Source organism: Mytilus galloprovincialis, chromosome 13, assembly GCF_965363235.1.
Source record: "Mytilus galloprovincialis chromosome 13, xbMytGall1.hap1.1, whole genome shotgun sequence".
In the NCBI taxonomy this organism is placed as follows: Eukaryota; Metazoa; Mollusca; class Bivalvia; order Mytilida; family Mytilidae; genus Mytilus; species Mytilus galloprovincialis.
The window spans coordinates 2,393,921-2,414,014 of record NC_134850.1 but is presented as its reverse complement, the minus strand read 5'-3'; the positions used below and the strand labels follow the sequence as shown (position 1 = coordinate 2,414,014).

The 20,094-nt window shown below is 32.2% G+C and overlaps 1 protein-coding gene and 1 long non-coding RNA gene across 4 annotated transcripts; one reads left to right on the top strand and one right to left on the bottom strand.

The window, feature by feature from the left end:
- The first annotated feature begins 547 nt into the window (after positions 1-547).
- Positions 548-14,083, top strand: LOC143057125 (uncharacterized). 3 transcript variants are annotated; one of them, XR_012972643.1, is made up of 3 exons: positions 548-588; positions 12,049-12,172; positions 13,791-14,083. It is a non-coding gene; the product is annotated as an uncharacterized LOC143057125 (long non-coding RNA). The 3 variants fall into 3 exon arrangements; XR_012972642.1 differs by lacking the exon at positions 548-588 and adding an exon at positions 595-682; XR_012972641.1 differs by lacking the exon at positions 548-588 and adding an exon at positions 3,961-4,067.
- Positions 14,084-15,481: 1,398 nt separating this feature from the next.
- Positions 15,482-19,758, bottom strand: LOC143056846 (uncharacterized). The gene is made up of 3 exons (XM_076230013.1): positions 19,292-19,758; positions 18,761-18,819; positions 15,482-18,091 (listed from the first exon to the last, which is right to left on the bottom strand). Exon 3 carries the CDS (start codon positions 18,075-18,077, stop codon positions 16,011-16,013), a length of 2,067 nt encoding a protein of 688 aa, XP_076086128.1. The 5' UTR covers positions 18,078-18,091; positions 18,761-18,819; positions 19,292-19,758; the 3' UTR covers positions 15,482-16,010.
- Between the last annotated feature and the right edge of the window lie 336 nt (positions 19,759-20,094).

Genomic DNA, 20,094 nt, shown 5'->3' with positions numbered 1-20,094 from the left:
TTTACTTAGTTTGATCTATTACAGATTTTCATTGTGATTAAGTCACTAATACAAGTATGATATGTTCATGCTAGCATAATCATTTGTTGTTTTATACAAAGAGTCCTACACAACTTTAATTTGAATACAATCAAAAGTCAAGAACACCCTGGACCCAAAGCCAAAGGTGCACTTGAATGGGTCTATATATATTTCATGTATTTGGTAGATTGATTTATAAATGAATTTTTAAATTGTTTTTTTTAAACTGTGTAAGATAAATAATTGCTCTATCTGATAAGCATTGACCAGTTGACATTATTGTGGTCAAACAAATGACAAAAAAATATTCTGAATGATGAATCCAGATTTTCCCCATACCTGTCACTGTCAGGTAACCTGAGGATTCCAAAAACCGAAGTGGTTCGTCTGAAAAAGGTGGAATTTACAGAATAGGTGACGGGTAACAGGTCTGTGGATAGAACAAACATCCTCACCTTCAAACTGGTAAAGTTCAACTTCTACAACAGTCGTCCAGACAGAGAGGTCTCAGAAGTGAGAAGAACGTCTGTTATCCAATGTAGCTATGCAATCTGGGAACCAGTTCAGGTAAGACCTTGAACTTGAAGATGCAGAGCTTTGCTTGTCGGTACGACAGCAGCCTGTTGTTGAAGTGATTTCAATATATATATGGTTCTATATGGTAAACATTTAGTTAAAACAAGTGTGAGAGCATTATTTACGTTTAAAGAAGGACTGGGTGTTTCGTTTTGTCATTCTTTTTTTTTGGGGGGGGGGGGATGGGATGGGATGGGATAAGATAAGGGTGCCCTCTTTTTCAGAAAATATTTGGTTGATTATATAGGGAATCCCTTAGGTAGACAGTGGGCCCCCTCTAATGAAAATTTCTAGATTCGCCACCGCTGAACGTCAAATTAAAAAGTTAAAACATGTTGAAAGTAAAATAAAAACACAGGTTGCAAGGTGAAAGGTATAAATAACGGACCTACCATTTGGTTTTTTAAGGGGGGGGGGGGGGGGTTAGGATGAAAAATTTGTCCTGCATTCTATTAGTTGTTATGTATTTTTCACTCTGCCTTTTTGGTATTAAAATTGAGAATGGAAATGGGGAATGTGTAAAAAAGACAGCAACCCTACCAGAAGAGTGTACTAGTGAACTGTCTAGTTCATTAGTTTATCCTGCCTTTTTTTACATACATATAAATAGATCTTAATAGTCATCCTGCCTTTTTTTTGGCAAAGTGTCTCATCCCCTATTTTAATCATTTTTGTCAATTCTCCAAACTCCTGTCCTGGCCTTTTTCAAATTTCATCCTGATTTTTTCATATTATAGTCTACATGTAGTTGCATAATGTTATTATTACTAAAAGCTCAGTCTATATCAAAAACTTCATATTGTATGAGGGTTTGGATGGGGGGTCTGTTATTCTGTAAACATTTAATTTTCACCCCTTTTTTCTCTAATCTTCAAAAAATTAACCCCTTTTTTCTCTAATCTTCATTTTTTTGCCCTTTATTCTCTAATCTTAATTTTTTAAGGGCATTATTCTTTAATCATTTAACCCCATCCAAACCCTCTTGTATATATGTTCCAGACCATATGAGTATTTGAACCGTACACCTATATTCGTGTGGTGGGACCATATGTGTACGATCAGACCAATATATATGAGTATACTAATACAGTCTTTTTAGGACTAACTGGCCCCTATATGTATTTCAACCCTAGGGGTTAATTTTTGACAAACATGTATCAAAATCTGTTATTGAATTTACAAACATAAAAATTAATATTATGAAAATTAGATGAATGGAGTGAAATATATCATCATATCAGCAACCCTAATAATCTGGAAACAATTATTATTAGTAGTGACAAAGCTACCTTATTTATTCTTTGCACTAGTTTTTGACACATTTTAATTATATTTTCTTTATGTGTTTTCAAGGGATTTTTTTATAGTTTTTGTCATGTATCAATCTGTGGAGATTTTGTAGAAAAGTTCCTAAATATTCTAAAATATTTTCTTCCAACATTAGGTTTATTCTAAGTAACTTCAATTTCAGCCAGCATAATTCAATCTGATGTATTAACTGACATGCTAAATGTACAGGAGCTTAACAGAATAAAGCTATGATTAACATAATGATACTGTTCCACAACATTTTAGGGTCAGAGAAATTTAATGCTTGATTGGGAGCAATTATTTGTGGTCAATTAAACTGAAGAAATTTATTGCTTTTAATTGATTGACCATGCATGTGCAGCTGGTAAGCACATAATCAGCTGATTTACTAAAATAACAATGATTACCTTGAATATTATCATGGATAGAGATAAATTATAAACAGCAATAAGGTTCAGCAAAGTAAGATCTACAAGTAGGGCAACATGACCAAAATGGTCAATTAACCCCTGAAGGAGTTATATTTTATTTAAAGAATTTTTTGTAAATTTTTGTAATCTGAAACTACTGGTCCAAAATACATGTACATGGAATATATATGAAAGAGATTCAAAGGAGTAGGGGCAATAAAGGTCATTTTTTTTTCGTCCAATTTTGCTTATTATCTTGAAAACTATAATAATAGATAGAGAAAAACTTTGAAATGCATAAATAATCAGAAAAATACTCTTTTGTGTGAACTTGAAGCAAGAGCTAAATAAGATCATAAAGATAATGAGAAACTAAACAGACTTCATTGATCAGCAATAAAGTTACGTGCCATACAATTTTTTTTTAGTAAAGAACACGATGTATTAAAAAAACATACACAATATAATTTAAATCATGCACATATATATATATATATATATAAATCAAGCACATGTATATATATATATAAACATTTCTAAACATCAACCCAACAATGTTAGATCTGTTAATTTGCTTTCGCAAATTGTTTTTTTTTAGCTCTCAGAGAAATTCAAACTCGATCATGCTACTGAGATATTGTAACACCAAATCGCCTGCACTTTATCGGACGGGCTACATCACTTGACCACCTGGGCTTCACAAAAATAAAGCTTTCCGTGGCCGGGTCTCCCTGTTACCTTTCCTCCTGAGTTTTTATTTAACGTTGTAATACAGTACATGATATATAAGGCATGAACATGGAATGTATATATATATACGACCTATTAGTCAAATGCGTTTTGTTAAAATATACTTTTTCACTTTTTTGGTCTTTTGGAAAACGTTGTTTGTGCTGTATTTAGACCCTTCTTCAACGAAATTTGTTTTACATGCACACATATAAATTGCTGTTTTAATCCAACGCAATCATAGGTTTGAAAGTAGTTTTTAATTTAGATTTGTACATGTACATATATATGTCAAAATATTCACTTCAAACTATCCTGAGCCAGTTATTTCAAGACATTAAATACATTTGTATATAGTCATAATATGCATTAATTAGGGAATGATGTGTTACTGTTAAACTTCAAACCCACTGTTGTTGAACTTTTAAAGAAATATTTGATAGAGAATTGTTGACATTATAATCTTTTTATATTTTATTACAGTATCTAAACTTCAAAGTGTAATTTTTAAAATAACTTGCCATTTTCTTCTTTGAACTGTTTTCTTTCACTGCATGGTTCTTCACAAAATCACCACAAAAACAATATTGTAATAAATTGAAGATAGTTATAAGATGTGTATTCTTGATGAATTTCAAACTACATTTTATTTTGCTCTACACATTTTATGATGTCCAAGTAATGAGGTCATGACATCAATATGAATCCATATAGTAACCAATGAAATAAAAGAGAAATTCATTTTATGTCTTCCTAGATCTTTGGATTAAAACAGGCCACATTTACTTGTACATGTGTGTATTTTACTTAAATATAAAAACACCAGTAAATGTTATACATATATATCATGTATATACTTTCACTGCATTCAATGTCATTGATTCAATGGACTTAATTAAGTATAATGGGAATAGGTCTTATAATTAGTGTAAATAAAAGTGAAATAATTAGAAGGATGTTAGTATTGTATTTCACAATGACCATGATGACATACAGGAATAGAATTTTGAAAATTTTATTGTAAGTAATAATTTCATACTTAATGCGAATTATAATTATGATTGAATTGTATATTTTTTTTTGTTTTGTGTATGGTCTCCTTAAAGTTTTATTTTGAGGAGGATTAAGGGGGATGGGGCAAATGGGCCCGGGCATTCCCTTTTTGATAAAATTTTGTTTGATTAATCTATTTAGGGATCAAATCACTGAAGCATGATTTGTACGGGTCCCTTTAAAAAAATTCTGGATTTGCCACAGGCATACAGAAATTAAGGATGTTTTATAATTTTAAGAAATTCTAATATATATCAATTAAAATATATATATATATATATGCATTAGTGATAAATTTAATAATTGTGTCACCTAAGGATATTTGCCTATAGATGTTTTATGTCCCACCTTTGGGCATTATGCTTTCTAATGAGTCATGAGTATGAGTCTGTTCCTCCATCTGTCTGTCCGGCTTCAAGTTTTTGATGAAGTTGAAGTCCAATCAACTTGAAACTTAGTACATGTTCCCTATGATATGATCTTTCTTATTTTATTATCCAATTAGAGTTTTGCCCCCAATTTCATGGTCCTCTAAACATATAAAAATGATAGTGCTAGTGGGTCATCTGTTCACTATGGACACATTATTGTTATTGATTTAAATGCAAAGTATTAAGAATAAGTTTCTGAATTTCACCAGTTGATAATTCCCTACAATTTAAAATTCAAGAATTTTGTACAAGTATGTACCACTTGAAAGTATATTTGACATGGATGAGAGTTTAGATGGGGTTTACAAATTAGAGAATAGCAGGCAAAATGTACAGAATAAAGGTAAAAAAAAATAATAGGGAAAAGAAAGAAAGCTAAAACTTAATAAATATTAGAAAATTTAACAGGTTGCTGAAATGAAATATAAAAATAGAGATTAAAGAAAAACAATTTAATATACATGTCTTAAAGAATAAAGATACATGTATACAGAACCCCTATCTAGATGTTAATAAATCAAGCCATATAAACACATACATGACAAATACTCTGATAATTGTGATTAGGTCAGACAGGAGTTTGTCTGCAAAAGACTCATAAGTAACTCGATCTCCAATAAAAAAAAATGAAAGGCCAAATAATTTACAAAATTAAAAACTTTGATAATCAACATGATCAAGAGAAAAACTGAGAAAGACATATATCTATGATTCATACATAAAATACAAAACTTAGAACCTGAAATTGAAAAATTATAAACAGTCAGGGGCGTATTTAACTTAAACAAGTAGTTTTTTCACGTTACTTATATATATATATATATTTTTGTTTTTGAAAATAATAAGATTTACTTAATCATGTTAATAAAGTTATTTTAAATTTGAATAGAAGCATAGATTAAATGTAGTTTGAATGAGTTTTTATATAATTTTATATGATAAAATAAAGAATTTATTAGATTGGAGAGGAGTATGGAGATAAAGGTTTATAATGACAAAAACATTACTTGAATAAGTTATTTTATACATTTTTTTTTTTTTTAGTAATAACACTTATTTAAGAAACACATGTAGTTGATTCGGGTTAGCAGTTATAAATAACTTGATATCTTAATTAATTCACAAGTATGTTAACTTTCTATTTATACCAGTCTACCTTCAAGATTTTGGAGGAAAATGATAATTTAATAGTCCCTGAAGAGACCAATCTAAATTTACCCAGAAGTATCCATATGAAAGATAAGTGATAATTAAGTGCATCAGCAAGTTAATTAGTGTTTCAGAAGTTTATATTTCATGGGGAAAATAACCAGATGACTGTGAAAATTTGTTAAAGCTAGTAAAATCTGCATTTTTGGACACCTATAAAAATAATATTTAGAAAAGTTACCTAATATATAAGTAGTATTGAAAATAGCTAGCCTGGTTTTCAACATAACTTATATAGGCAGTTTTAAATGTTACTTGTTTAAATAATGCCCCTGACTTATGATTTTTAGCTCACCTGGCCCGAAGGGCCAAGTGAGCTTTTCCCATCACTTTGCGTCCGACGTCCGTCGTCGTCGTCTGTCGTCCGTCGTCGTTAACTTTTACAAAAATCTTCTCCTCTGAAACTACTGGGCCAAATTGAACCAAACTTGGCCACAATCATCATTGGGGTATCTAGTTTGAAAAATGTGTGGCGTGACCCGGTCAACCAACCAAGATGGCCGCCACGGCTAAAAATAGAACATAGGGGTAAAATGCAGTTTTTGGCTTATAACTCAAAAACCAAAGCATTTAGAGGAAATCTGACATGGGGTAAATATGTTTATCAGGTCAAGATCTATCTGCCCTGAAATTTTCAGATGAATCGGTCAACCCGTTGTTGGGTTGCTGCCCCTGAATCGGTCATTTTGAGGAAATTTTGCTGTTTTTGGTTATTATCTTGAATATTATTATAGATAGAGATCAACTGTAAACAGCAATAATGTTCATCAAAGTAAGATTTACAAATAAGTCGACATGACCGAAATGGTCAGTTGACCCCTTTAGGAGTTATTGCCCTTTATAGTCAATTTTTAACCATTTTTCATAAATATAAGTAATCTTTTACAAAAATCTTCTCCTCTGAAACTACTGGGCCAAATTAATCCAAACTTGGCCACAATTATCTTTGGGGTATTTAGTTTAAAAAATGTGTGGCGTGACCCGGTCAACCAATCAAGATGGCCGCCACGGCTAAAAATAGAACATAGGGGTAAAATGCAGTTTTTGGCTTATAACTCAAAAACCAAAGCATTTAGAGGAAATCTGACATGGGGTAAATATGTTTATCAGGTCAAGATCTATCTGCCCTGAAATTTTCAGATGAATCGGTCAACCCGTTGTTGGGTTGCTGCCCCTGAATCGGTCATTTTGAGGAAATTTTGCTGTTTTTGGTTATTATCTTGAATATTATTATAGATAGAGATCAACTGTAAACAGCAATAATGTTCATCAAAGTAAGATTTACAAATAAGTCGACATGACCGAAATGGTCAGTTGACCCCTTTAGGAGTTATTGCCCTTTATAGTCAATTTTTAACCATTTTTCATAAATATAAGTAATCTTTTACAAAAATCTTCTCCTCTGAAACTACTGGGCCAAATTAATCCAAACTTGGCCACAATTATCTTTGGGGTATTTAGTTTAAAAAATGTGTGGCGTGACCCGGTCAACCAATCAAGATGGCCGCCACGGCTAAAAATAGAACATAGGGGTAAAATGCAGTTTTTGGCTTATAACTCAAAAACCAAAGCATTTAGAGCAAATCTGATGGGGGTAAAAATGTTTATCAGGTCAAGATCTATCTGCCCTGAAATTTTCAGATGAATCGGTCAACCTGTTGTTGGGTTGCTGCCCCTGAATTGGTAATTTTGAGGAAATTTTTGCCGTTTTTGGTTATTATCTTGAATATTATTATAGATAGAGATAAACTGTAAACAGCAACAATGTTCAGCAAAGTTAGATTTACAAATAAGTCAACATGACCAAAATGGTCAGTTGACCCCTTAAGGAGTTATTGCCCTTTATAGTAAATTTTTAACCATTTTTCATAAATCTAAGTAATCTTTTACAAAAATCTTCTCCTCTGAAACTAATGGGCCAAATTAATCCAAAGTTGGCCACAATTATCTTTGGGGTATCTAGTTTAAAAAATGTGTGGCGTGACCTGGTCAACCAACCAAGATGGCCGCCACGGCTAAAAATAGAACATAGGGGTAAAATGTAGTTTATGGCTTATAACTCAAAAACCAAAACATTTAGAGGAACTCTGACATGCAGTAAAAATGTTTGTCAGGTCAAGATCTATCTGCCCTGAAATTTTCAGATGAATCGGTCAACCTGTTGTTGGGTTGCTGCCCCTGAATTGGTAATTTTGAGGAAATTTTGCTGTTTTTGGTTATTATCTTGAATATTATTATAGATAGAGATCAACTGTAAACAGCAATAATGTTCATCAAAGTAAGATTTACAAATAAGTCGACATGACCGAAATGGTCAGTTGACCCCTTTAGGAGTTATTGCCCTTTATAGTCAATTTTTAACCATTTTTCGTAAATCTTAATTATCTTTTACAAAAATCTTCTCCTCTGAAACTACTGGGCCAAATTAATTCAAACCTGGCCACAGTCATCTTTGAGGTACCTTGTTTGAAAAATGTGTCCGATGACCTGGCCATCCAACCAAGATGGCCACCACGGCTAAAAATAGAACAGGGGTAAAATGAAGTTTTTTGCCTATAACTCTGAAACCCAAATCATTTAGAGGAAATCTGACAAGGAGTTAAATTGTTAATTAAGTCAATATATATCTGCACTGAAATATTCAAATGAATAGGACAACTGGTTATTGGGTTGCTGCCCTCCAATTGGTAATTTTTAAAGAAATTTTGCTGTTTTTGGTTATTATCTTGAATACTATTATAGATAGCGATAAACTGTAAACAGCGATAATGTTCATCAAAGTAAGATCTACAAATAAGTCCACATGACCTAAATGGTCAATTGACCCCTTAAGGAGTTATTGCCCTTTATAGTCAATTTTTAACAATTTTCATTAATTTGGTAAATTTACGTAAATTTTTACCAAATATTTTTCTCTGTTACTAATGGGCAAAGTTCATTATAGATATAATTGTAAGAAGCAAGAATGTTCAGTAAAGTAAGAACTTCAAACACATCACCATCACCAAAATACAATTTTGTCATGAAACCATTTGTGTTCTTTGTTTAATATGCACATAGACCAAGGTGAGCGACACAGGCTCTTTAGAGCCTCTAGTTTGTTTGTTTGTCAAAAGTTTTATTTTCTATTTAGCTCACCTGACCTAAGAGGCCATGTGAGCTTTTGCCATCCCTTGGCATTAATTGTTGAATCATCCATTAATGTCTGGTGTACACTTTTTCATAGATCTTCTCTTCTGAAACTACTGTAATTAATTAATTTTAACCAAACTTTGGCTAAATGATCCTTAGGGTATCTAGTATATATTTTGTAATTTTTAGCTCAGTGAGGCCGAAGGGCCCGATGTGAGCTTACGCCATCACTTGGCGTCCTATGTCGTCTGTCGTCGTAAACTATTTAAAAAATCTTCTCCTCTGAAACTACTGGGCCAAATACATGTACCTTCAAACTTTAACTAAATGTTCCTAAGGGTATCTAGTTTATAAATTGTATCCGAAGTTTTGAGCCATTGACAAACATGGACGCCATGGCTAAAAATAGAACATGCTGGTCAAATGCAGTTTTGTTAATTGGCCCCTTAAGGAGTTATTGCCCTTTAAAGTCAATTTTACACAATTTGTTGATCAAGTTTGCTAATTATATATAACATTTAAAAATCTTCTCTGAAATACAGATGAGCGATTCAGGCTCTTGAGAGTCTCTTGTTATCTTGTCCTTTAATTAAGAAACACTGCATAGTTTGGTAAAAAACAATAACTTTAATATTTAACGTAGCATTTCAAGCCTTTAAAATTAGCACCAATCTTGAAAACCCTTGGCTATTTGAAGTTATTGCTCCTGCAATAGCAAGTTCCCACAATTTATACATGTTATATATATGTTCTTGTTAACAATGATTGTCATATATTGAAAACAATTATAGATATTATATAACAGCAAAATAGTAGTGTGGATCCTTATATGAGTTATTGCCCTTGAAAGACAAAATTTTAGCAGAATTTCAAGTTTCATGCAGGAAGTATGATAGATGTAGAGACATTTATTTATGTTCAGCTAAGTTAAAGATCTGCGAATAAGCTTACATCATGACCAAAATAGTTAATTGATCCTTTATAGGATTTTTTGTCCTTAAGAAATTATTTTACCAAAAGTTATGTTTTTTTGCAGATGATCTATAATAATAGAAAGAAGGAATTTTAATTTTTTTTTAAGTGATAAATATGTTCAGCAAAGTAAGATCTGGGAATAGGACTTGTATTATTTAAATTGCCAATTGATCCTTCAAAGCTGTTATTGCCCTTGAAAGAATATATTACCAAATATTTTTTTCTTCGGTTTTTTGATTTTTTTTTTTTTTTTTTTATGGAAGTATTATATTTCATTTTTCTTCCAATGGTCGAATATAGAAAAGCAGAAATTTAAGTAGCCCACACCAATTATAGGGGCCATTGGCGATTGGGCCCCTGCTAATTTAAGTTTTTCATAGTAAAGAAGTGTCTTCATCAGAATTACAGTTTACATGTGTTGTTTACATTAATGTCATTAATTAGTTCTGCACAGTTAAATGTTAGAAGGAACTCTTTAGTTCACATAAATTCTTTTATAGCTGTTTAACTAATTCACCAATGTTTCTATTTCTTTTGAATCCTATTGATAGGTTTTTATTGAATTTGTCACCTATTGTAGAATCTATTTTGATAAGATTCCAGTATTTCCTGAATATTGTTCATGTTGTTTGAAGTTTTCTGCTTAAGAATTCGATTGATTATTCGTAATGAATGATATATTTTATCTATTTTCAACTTTGTTCTTTTTCTAGACATAATTATTCATAGAAATTGATTCAATATTCACCTATTTAGGTGAAAATCCTAACTCTGTCCTGATTTCATAGACAGAATTTCATAGAAATTAATCTAATATCTATCTATCCATTAGTGCATATCACAATTTTGAATTAAATAAATGTGCCTTCAAGTAGTTCATGTGTAAAAAAAAAATACTAAGGATAATGCTGTGGATTCATTTAAATTTTGTGGTCACATGTATCAATTTTTGTGGATTAAAGAAATTTTGTATTTGTTTTGTTTGGTTTTTATACGCCCGTCAAAATTTTGACGGGACGAACTATGGTATACAAATGTCCGTTGTCCGTCCGTCCGTCTGTCTGTCTGTCCGTCCGTCTGTCTGTCCGGCGTAAACATGTTGCACCGTAACTTGAGAACGACTTATCTAAATTTCATGAAACTTAATATAGTTGTTCTTTATGATGGTCAAATGATCTGTATACTTTTTGGTGAAAATAAGATTTAAACTTTTTGAGTTACGGCACTTTGTAACTAAAACAGGGGTGTGTTTTTTTTTCACTTGTCGCACTGTATCTCAAAAACGATTCTTGATTATTGCTTAAAACTTTACACACTTCTTAGTTATATTAATCTTAATATTTTTATACTTTTTGGTGATGATTCAAAATTTCATTTTTGAGTTATTGAGTATTTTGTAAAAAAAAAGGGGAAGTTTTTTTACATGTCGCGCCGTATCTCACAAACGATTTATGATTATGGCTTAAAACTTTACACACTTCTTTGTTATATTAATCTTAAGATCTGTATACTTTTTGGTGATGATTCAAAATTTCATTTTTGAGTTATTGAGTATTTTGTAAAAAAGGGGGAGGGGGTTTTTACATGTCGTGCCGTATCTCAAAAACGATTTATGATTATTGCTTAAAACTTTACACACTTCTTTTTTATATTAATCTAAAGATCTGTATACTTTTTGGTGATGACTCAAAATTTTATTTTAGAGTTATTGAGTATTTTGTAAAATGGGGAGGTTTTTTTTTACATGTTGCGCTGTATCTTAAAAACAATTTATGATTATTGCTTGAAACTGTACACACTTCTTTGTTATATTAATCTAAAGATCTGTATACTTTTTGGTTTGATTCAAAATTTTATTTTAGTGATATTTGTAAAAATAAAACAGGGTGGGGTGGTTTCACATGTCCCGCCGTGTCTCAAAAGCAATAAATGGTAATTGCTTAAAACTTTCTCAGAAACTATTTATGATTATTGCATAAAACTTCCACACAATACGTCGGGCGTATCATGCGCTCATGGCGCAGCTGTTTATTTCATAGTCTGTATACAACCCGATGGCAAATTTATAATTCGTTTAACATTTAAATTCGTGACTCAGCTGTTTCAATGAAAACCACGAAAATTGATATCCCATGAATAATAATGAATCCACATTAAACATTTTCAGCATGAAGGTTTATGCCATTCTGTTCTTATTTCAGATTGACATATCTGTAGGACATGCAGTTAGCCTAGACAAATAGGAAGAGAAAGGTCTTTGATTCTGAGTTCTCTGTGAAGTTCAAGGTCTTTTTTAGTCTAAATTATAATGGGAAGATGTGAACGGTAAGTTTGAAATTGTGCAAAAATATGTTATTTTTAACAAAATGTGCTGTTTCACAAATAAAATCCTCTGTCTCTTAGCAATGCTTAGACACTTATGTAGCAATAAGGCCACTATATTGGTATATGAAATGATTGTAAGCTGTATTTGCTTGACTGGTTAAACTGACCATGCCTTCATTTTCATGGATCAAGTTTATGTGATATTATTAAAAAAATGCGATAAATTTTCAATCATAAGTAAAGCAGGCTTAGTTGTTAATTTATGTGTCATTTGGGCTCTTGTGGAGAGTAAATGTCTCATTGGCAATAATGAATTATACCACATCTTTTTTATATGACATTTGAATGTTTCATTTATATATATATATATACATATTGCAATCACTCATTAGCTGGCCAATTGTTTATTAGCATCCATGTTCACAAATAACTACATTTGTGCAATAATGGGATGATTTTTTGGCACCATGTACTTTAACTGTTCTAGAGTAATGCCCCTTTACAAACAAACAAAAGTGCTGAATTTTGTTTCCATTTTCCAACTTTTATAAGTTTGCCTCTGAACCAAATGCTATGAAATCAATACACAGCAATGCTTATTACCACAAAATACAGATCAAGTATGTATTAAGGGGGTGGTGTCACTTAACTGTTCTGTAGTTATGCCCCTTTACAAATGAAAAATATGCTTATATTTATAGTTTCCGTTCTCTAACTTTGATTTGCCTCAACTAAATGCAATTAAACTTATACACAATTCTTGTTACCACAAAATACAGATCAAGTTTGAATTTTAAGGGGGTCACTTTAATCGTTCTAGAATTATGCCCCTTCACAAATTGAATGATTGCTGAAATTTTCATTTCCATTCACTTACTTTAATTAGCTTGCCTCAACCAAATGCTATGACATGTATGAATAATTGTACACAATATTTATTACCACAAAATACAGATCAAGGTTGTCATTAAATTTTTTAGAGTTATGTCCCTTTGAAAATGGAAAAATTGCTGGATTTGTGTTTCCTTTCTCTAAATTAAGTTTGCATAAACTAAATTTTATGAGACTTATACACAATACCAGTATTACCACTAAGTCAGATCAAGTGTTTTCGGTAGAGTCACTTTTACTGTTCTTCAGTTATGTCCTTTTATAACTTAAATGATATGTAAGCGTGGGTATCATCTGTGATCCATTGATACATTCCCCATTTCATTTTTTGTTAAACATCAATTTTTTAATTTTTTGGTTGTCAGAGCTGATTAATGCCCCATTTGTTTGTAGGTAAGAATTGGTAAAGTAACACACACACATATATATATCAAAAAATGGAAACACCAGATTAGAAAAAAAAAATGCAGTATGATTGCTAAGGAAACAACTGCCATAATAATTATAAGAACAAAATTTAAACATCATCAGAGTATTAAGGCTTCAATTATTGAGGAAAACAAATGACATACAGTAAGCTATGAAAGGACCTGTGATAACAAATTCATCTATTATCATGATTATAAGACAGAACAAAATATGTCGGGGAGGGGGGGGGGGAAATCATGAATATTAATATGCCTGAAGGACTTCAGAATATTGAACTTGAATTGACTTTTCTTTGTAGGATACAAAGAAATCTTGGAGGACAAATTGGTGCGAGTCTTAAAAGACACAGATTTGAAGATACATGAAAGAAAAAGAATGACAAACATAGTTTAAAGGACTGCAGACTTCCTGATATCTTTCAAACTGTTCTTTTGGTATACATGGTATAAATGTAATATTGCAATATCATTTTATTTGTATAGGTATACATCCTGTAAATCTTGTTGGTGCCTTTTAGCTCCTTAAATGCAACCACTATTTAGTAAACATTGTCATGATTGTTGTTCTATATGTGAGCTTATTAGTTAACTAGAGCATAGTAATTATATATGCAATCTTAGTCTTTTTAATTCAGAAATAATTTTTAAAACAAGTTATTCTAATCAGACTAATGGAATTTTATGTTGTATGTTTAACCAGCTGTTATATGCACTTTGTCAAAGGACAAGGTACAATAAGGGCCATTTTTGGCCCCCTCTCCAAATGAATTGAATAATATAATTTTAATAGACTAAATATAGAAGCTTAAAAAAATGACAATTTTTTTTTGTAATTATCATTTGTTGGTTGCCTAGTAACAGATTTAAAATCTGCTATTTATGCGCTATTTTTAACCATATTCATTAAAAATGTGTTTTTTTTTTTATGAATAAAAATGTATCATTGTACAATACATATATGGCATATAATGTCTCATTTATCTGAATTATTAAATACGAGTATTTATCATATCTTAGCAACCAGAATGACCCTTAGCAACAGCACTGTATACTAAGCAACCACAGCCTTTAATATCTCTTCAAGGTTTATGCAACCCCTCGTGTGTTGACCAAAGCTAGGTATCTATTGTTAGGTGATTACATGACAGTTGTAAATAACTTACATTTTGTTAGCTTTTTAATGCTTAGAAACTACCTAGCAACCGTATCCATTGCGTAGCAACGACCTTTCTCTATATGATTTACGCTGATATTGTACTTTTCTTATGTTAATTTGTCATCTATACGGTTTTGATATTTTGTAGATTTATCACTATCCAACTTGAAGCTTGGTGTTTACTAAACGAAAAAAAAAACGCCACCCCCCCCCCCAAAAAAAAAAACAACAAATAATAAAGTCTTACGAAAAAGTTTAAAAAAAAAAAAAAAAAAAAAGTTATTTTGACCTTCAAGGCCTTCTCATCATTATATCACAAGTATTATGTTAAGTCCTTGTACAATAGCAGTTAAGTTAAAAAAAAACAGAATGCATTACTGGAACTATTGATTTATTCAATGATCAAACAATTATATAAATAATGAAATAACAGGCAGTTTTCTTTGACAAAATTACACAATGTTCTGTGAATGTTCGTGGAACCAATGAAAATCATCCTTTGTAAAAAGTTCCACTGCATATAGATGAAATTGAAATCGGGAATGTGCATGTCAAAAAGACAACAATCTGAGTATAGAGTATAAACCGCCAAACAGGTATAACTTACTACTAGGTTAAGTATGTATTACGCAGAAACTTGTAAAAAGCATCTTAAGATATAGTGTAATATGGACAACAAAATGTACGCCATTGGTCTGAATCATAACTGTTTGTATTATAAGTGAAGGTAATTAGATAAACCTATCATAGTGCATAATCATATATCAACACATTTCTTTTGGTATATATGTACATAATACTACATAAACAGGGTAATCTCCAAAGTGACCAAAGTCTTGTTTATTAAAGACACCTAGCATCACACGTGATTATCACACGTCAATCAGCTCCAATGAGGAAAAACTTTAACAAAATTTGCTGACAAGGTGTACCAAACTATCTTCTATTTCAGTATAATTGTAGTTCATTATTTAGATTTAAATATTGTTTAATGTAGAGTATGTTCAGTAAGAGCAAAAATACTGATACCTAAGCTATGACTAAAACTCATGTGGGTCTAACCTCATTGGCAATCATAACACATCTTCTTTTTTATATATCTGACATGTGACTAAAAATGTGTACAAACATATTCTTATTCTTAATTAGTGAGCAGATAATTAACAGTAGATCAGCGAGAAAAAAAAGTATTCAACATTAAAATCTAAAAGAATTCCGCAAGACAAGAACAATTTTAATTTTGATCTCCGAAAAAAATCGTTTGTTAATACAACAATGAAAAAAACCACCCCCTGTTAAATAAATTCACTATATCTATGCATTTACATCTTAACCTCTGTCAATAAATATGAGTGTCAGAGATTCACTCCTCAATGAAACCGTCACTATCAGAATCGGAATCTGTTTCAAGTGGCACATCTTTTGCATTCAAAATTGAATCTGCATATTTACACGTGCTTGGTGTCTCTAGTTCCCACCTGCTATAACCACGGTACCACATTGTAGATGCAATATGCGCACAACAACCAACCACCCGGGCGCCAACTTTACAGGTGCAATACCAACCAGTGACTTCATCTCCACTAAATTCAATCCATAGACTGTACACTCTTGAGGACGAATGTCTGGATGTTAGTTTTACTCGTAATAGATTAGGACGGTCACGGCAAGTCTGGAGCATGTAATTGTTATCAGATAAATGGCTTTCTGTATATCTTGGGGCTTGCTTCAGTTGATATACTCCCATAGTAATATCTCTGATTTGTTGGAGAGTAAGTTTAGGAAAATCTAAAACGTTTTCCGTGCCATTTACTTCAGAATAAATAGCCTTTTTGCGAATTAAATTATTGTCCTCGACATACTTCTGTACCTGGTTACCAAGCTGTGCTTTATCCAGCATAGTTTGGCCGATCTCTTCATTGCAAAAATCATTAATCAGTGGAGCCCGGAAGCAATTAATAAATGCAGAAACAATTCTGACAAAATCTCCAATATAGGGAACGAAGTGGTTTGAAACGACCTTGTCGAGAAAGCGCCACTGTTTAATGCGTCCATTGGCGCTTTCAACTACCCATCGAACTTTTGTTATGAGTCGTGAAGAATTTGCCTCCTCGGTAGTGTGTTGTTTTTGTCCCTTTTTGATGAAACAAGGCATCTCTACTTTCAAGTTCATACTCTCAAGGAAAGCTTGAGCATCTCTGAAACCTCTGTCGACTACTAATACGTCATCGTCCTTTATCCATTTCTTTATATCTTCAGCATTGGTTTTAAATAAATGCTTGGTAATTGAGGCATCGTTGTTGTGGCCATTGGCATAATATGGCCCCAAGACACTCAAAATGTAGCCATCAGATCCAACTATAATCATGGGCTTGACTAAAGGTCGATTTTTGTGCATACTGTAGGTTTTCTTCTGGAACTTGTGGTATGAACTTTTCTGTATGTATATGTATGTCCCATCTAGGATCAGAACAGCTGTGTCTTCATTGTTTCCTGTAAACAATGTTTTGGCAGTTGGAGTTGTATGGCTCTGGGCAAAAACGGAATGACTCATATGGTTAAATCCTAAAAATGATGGAACAAAATTTTTAATTAGAGATTCTCGAGCTGAGTGTACGGCTCGCCGTATATTGTAGGACTTAAGGCTGAAAAGAGTTCCCAAGATTGTGTTCGATAATCCAGTGCGTAATTTTACTAGGAGAATAGCAAGACATGTTCTTATTGAGCGTACCTCAGAGTTTCTTAAGTCTGTAACATGTGTGGCGACAACGTCAAACTGTTGTTTGGTGAGTCCAGTGAGATTAACAAAATCGTCATCTGACATAGCTATCTGGACATCAAAATTAAGTTTTCCAACATCTTTTAGCATTGACCTGGTTCTATCCAACAAGTTGTTTACATCCGTACGGTTGAAGAATGTCGACGGAGAAGTATGCTTTAATGCTTTCAGAGCCTCTTGCTTGAAGTATTTACCAACAAGGTGATCAGAACAACACCTACTGTTCGTGGAAATAAAGATGCCCTTGTCTATAAATGTTTGTGTCTTGGCTTCATTGGGAACAACAATAAGTTTATGCCTATTTGAATTCTGCTTCTTACAAACAATACACATACGGTGTGATTTTGTGGTAGAACATATTGGAAGTTGTATGGTTTTTGGACTAAGGACGCCTCCAGAGCTTGGTTGGTTTTTTTCATTGCTTTTATTTTTTTCTGCAACAGTCACATTGTTAACTAATTTGTTAGCCTGAATTTCTCGTTGAATTCTTGTTCTACATTTTAAGCAAATTGCGTCATGTTCGTACACATGTCTTTTTAAAATTGACTCTACATAGTTCCGTAATCCAGAATTAAATATTGCTCGTCGGTTTGTCTCTTTTAAATGCGTTTTCATACATATAATGCAACTGAAATTTCGTGGGGTAGGCATCCTCACAGCATTACCTAAAAATGAAAATGAAGGAGAAATTACTTTAATTATTTAATCCAAAATCGTTTACTCTAATTTAACCTTTATTTTTAGTTGTATTATTTATCTTCCTGTGAACCATAATGCAAAAAACAGGAGCAGATTAAGCCAGTTTCAAAAAAGAAGGTGGAAGTTGTTCATACCTCTTTTGACCCGGCTCGGAACAATATTTTCCGTAATATACCCATATTAAACAGAAATCAAATGTATCTATACACAAGTATAATGACGAGAACGTTATGCTATTATACAGTCGCGGTAGTTTGAATATTCAACAGATGGACAAGGCGAATGCAATATAGTTCCTCGTTTAGACCGGGTGTGATATGCTGTATAAGACTAATTGTATAGTGTCTAGTATGCCATACGAGATGCAAATTCATGCAGCATATATTTAAACATGCAGTAACAGTCTTAGAACATTGTGATGTTTGAATGGTGGCTCTCATCAGTGACGTTAACCCAACATTAAGTTTCCCATATATCATTATTTTTGTTCAATAGCAGATCACCTTCAATGCCGAATCATTTCAATCCAGCGGACACTTGTGCTTATTGTATGGTCTTGTGCCGAGAAGACCCTTGCAACAAGTTTTGTTAAATATGTATAAAATAATTTAAAAAATAGTGTTGTATATATTTACCATTCCTTATGTTTCTTCATTTTTATCAATGTAAATACTGTAACCCCTTATGGATGTACCTGAAATAGATATCGAAATATATGTCTAATATATAATGAGCGGCTGCAAAATTATTTATCTTTATTAAACAGCCTAAAAAGGCTACATTCTCTTATCTTGTAAAATATATAGTAAGGAGGCATCGGCTACAGACATGTATTTCACATTCTGAATTATAATACAATTGATAAAAAAGTGACCGAAGACTACAACAGTCATGCTGCTGATATCGAATTTATACTGAGCCAAATTGAAATATGAGAGAAATTTTTTTCAAACAAAAGTGATTAAGTATTAAGTCTTATAGTAATTTTTGGGGTCCTTTATAGCTTGCTGTTCGCTGTGAGCCAAGGATCCGTGTCGCAGTCCGTACCTTGATGTATAATGGTTTACTTTTATAAATTGTTACTTGGATGGAGAGTTGTCTCATTCGCACTCATACATCATCTTCCTATATCTATATATTATACATGTTTAACAAAATAACTATACCAATTTCGAAAACAGGCATACGAACGTCCATGAATTTCATTATGTGGTGTCCATGGTTTACATAATCAGGATGTCAATTCTATATCTGTAATAAGACAGAAAAATATATATTATATGAAACCTTGCGCATCAGGTCGTCCGAGCATTTGTGTAACGTTTAATTATGTTATGATATATGTATATATATTTATTTTTTCATTTTTACTTTAAAAACCAAGGGCCGGAAAATCTATCTTTAAAAACATGTTAATGTTATCTGTTGATAGAAGTTAAACCTTAAAATATTTCGTGTATGTCTGAAACAACTATGTTATATCTACAATTTATATATGAACTCCCTTTATAGCCGATTTCGTTGAGTGTGTAGGCAAAGGTAATATCTTTGGTAAGCTTGCTTGTTAGCTGAACCATTCAGTCATTATTAGGTCAGGTGTACTATCCTCTTTTCAAATGCATTGATCGTCCAAAAAAAAGGGGATTCAAACCCCCAGACCACCCCCCCCAGACCCTGGATCCGCCACTGCCTAAGTTACCTTTGGCTACACACTCAATGAAATCGGCTGTAATATTATTTCTTCAAATGACTTCTATTTAACTTCTCTCAGGGACGAAATCAAAAGTTCAATGTAGGATAAAAATTCACATAGTTTTTCCACTAATCCCCCCCTCCCCAACTCCCTTAACTTAATTTGGGAAAAATGATTGACCAATAGGGATACATGTTAAATCGAAGTCAAAGAAAAAAAATAGCAGCCATTTTATCATTCCACCCAAGTTATTTGATATAAGTTTGCTATACAAAT

Coding starts and splice junctions, on each gene's coding strand:
- LOC143056846 (XM_076230013.1), bottom strand. CDS start 18,077: ATGCCTACCCCACGAAATTTCAGTTGCATTATATGTATGAAAACGCAT.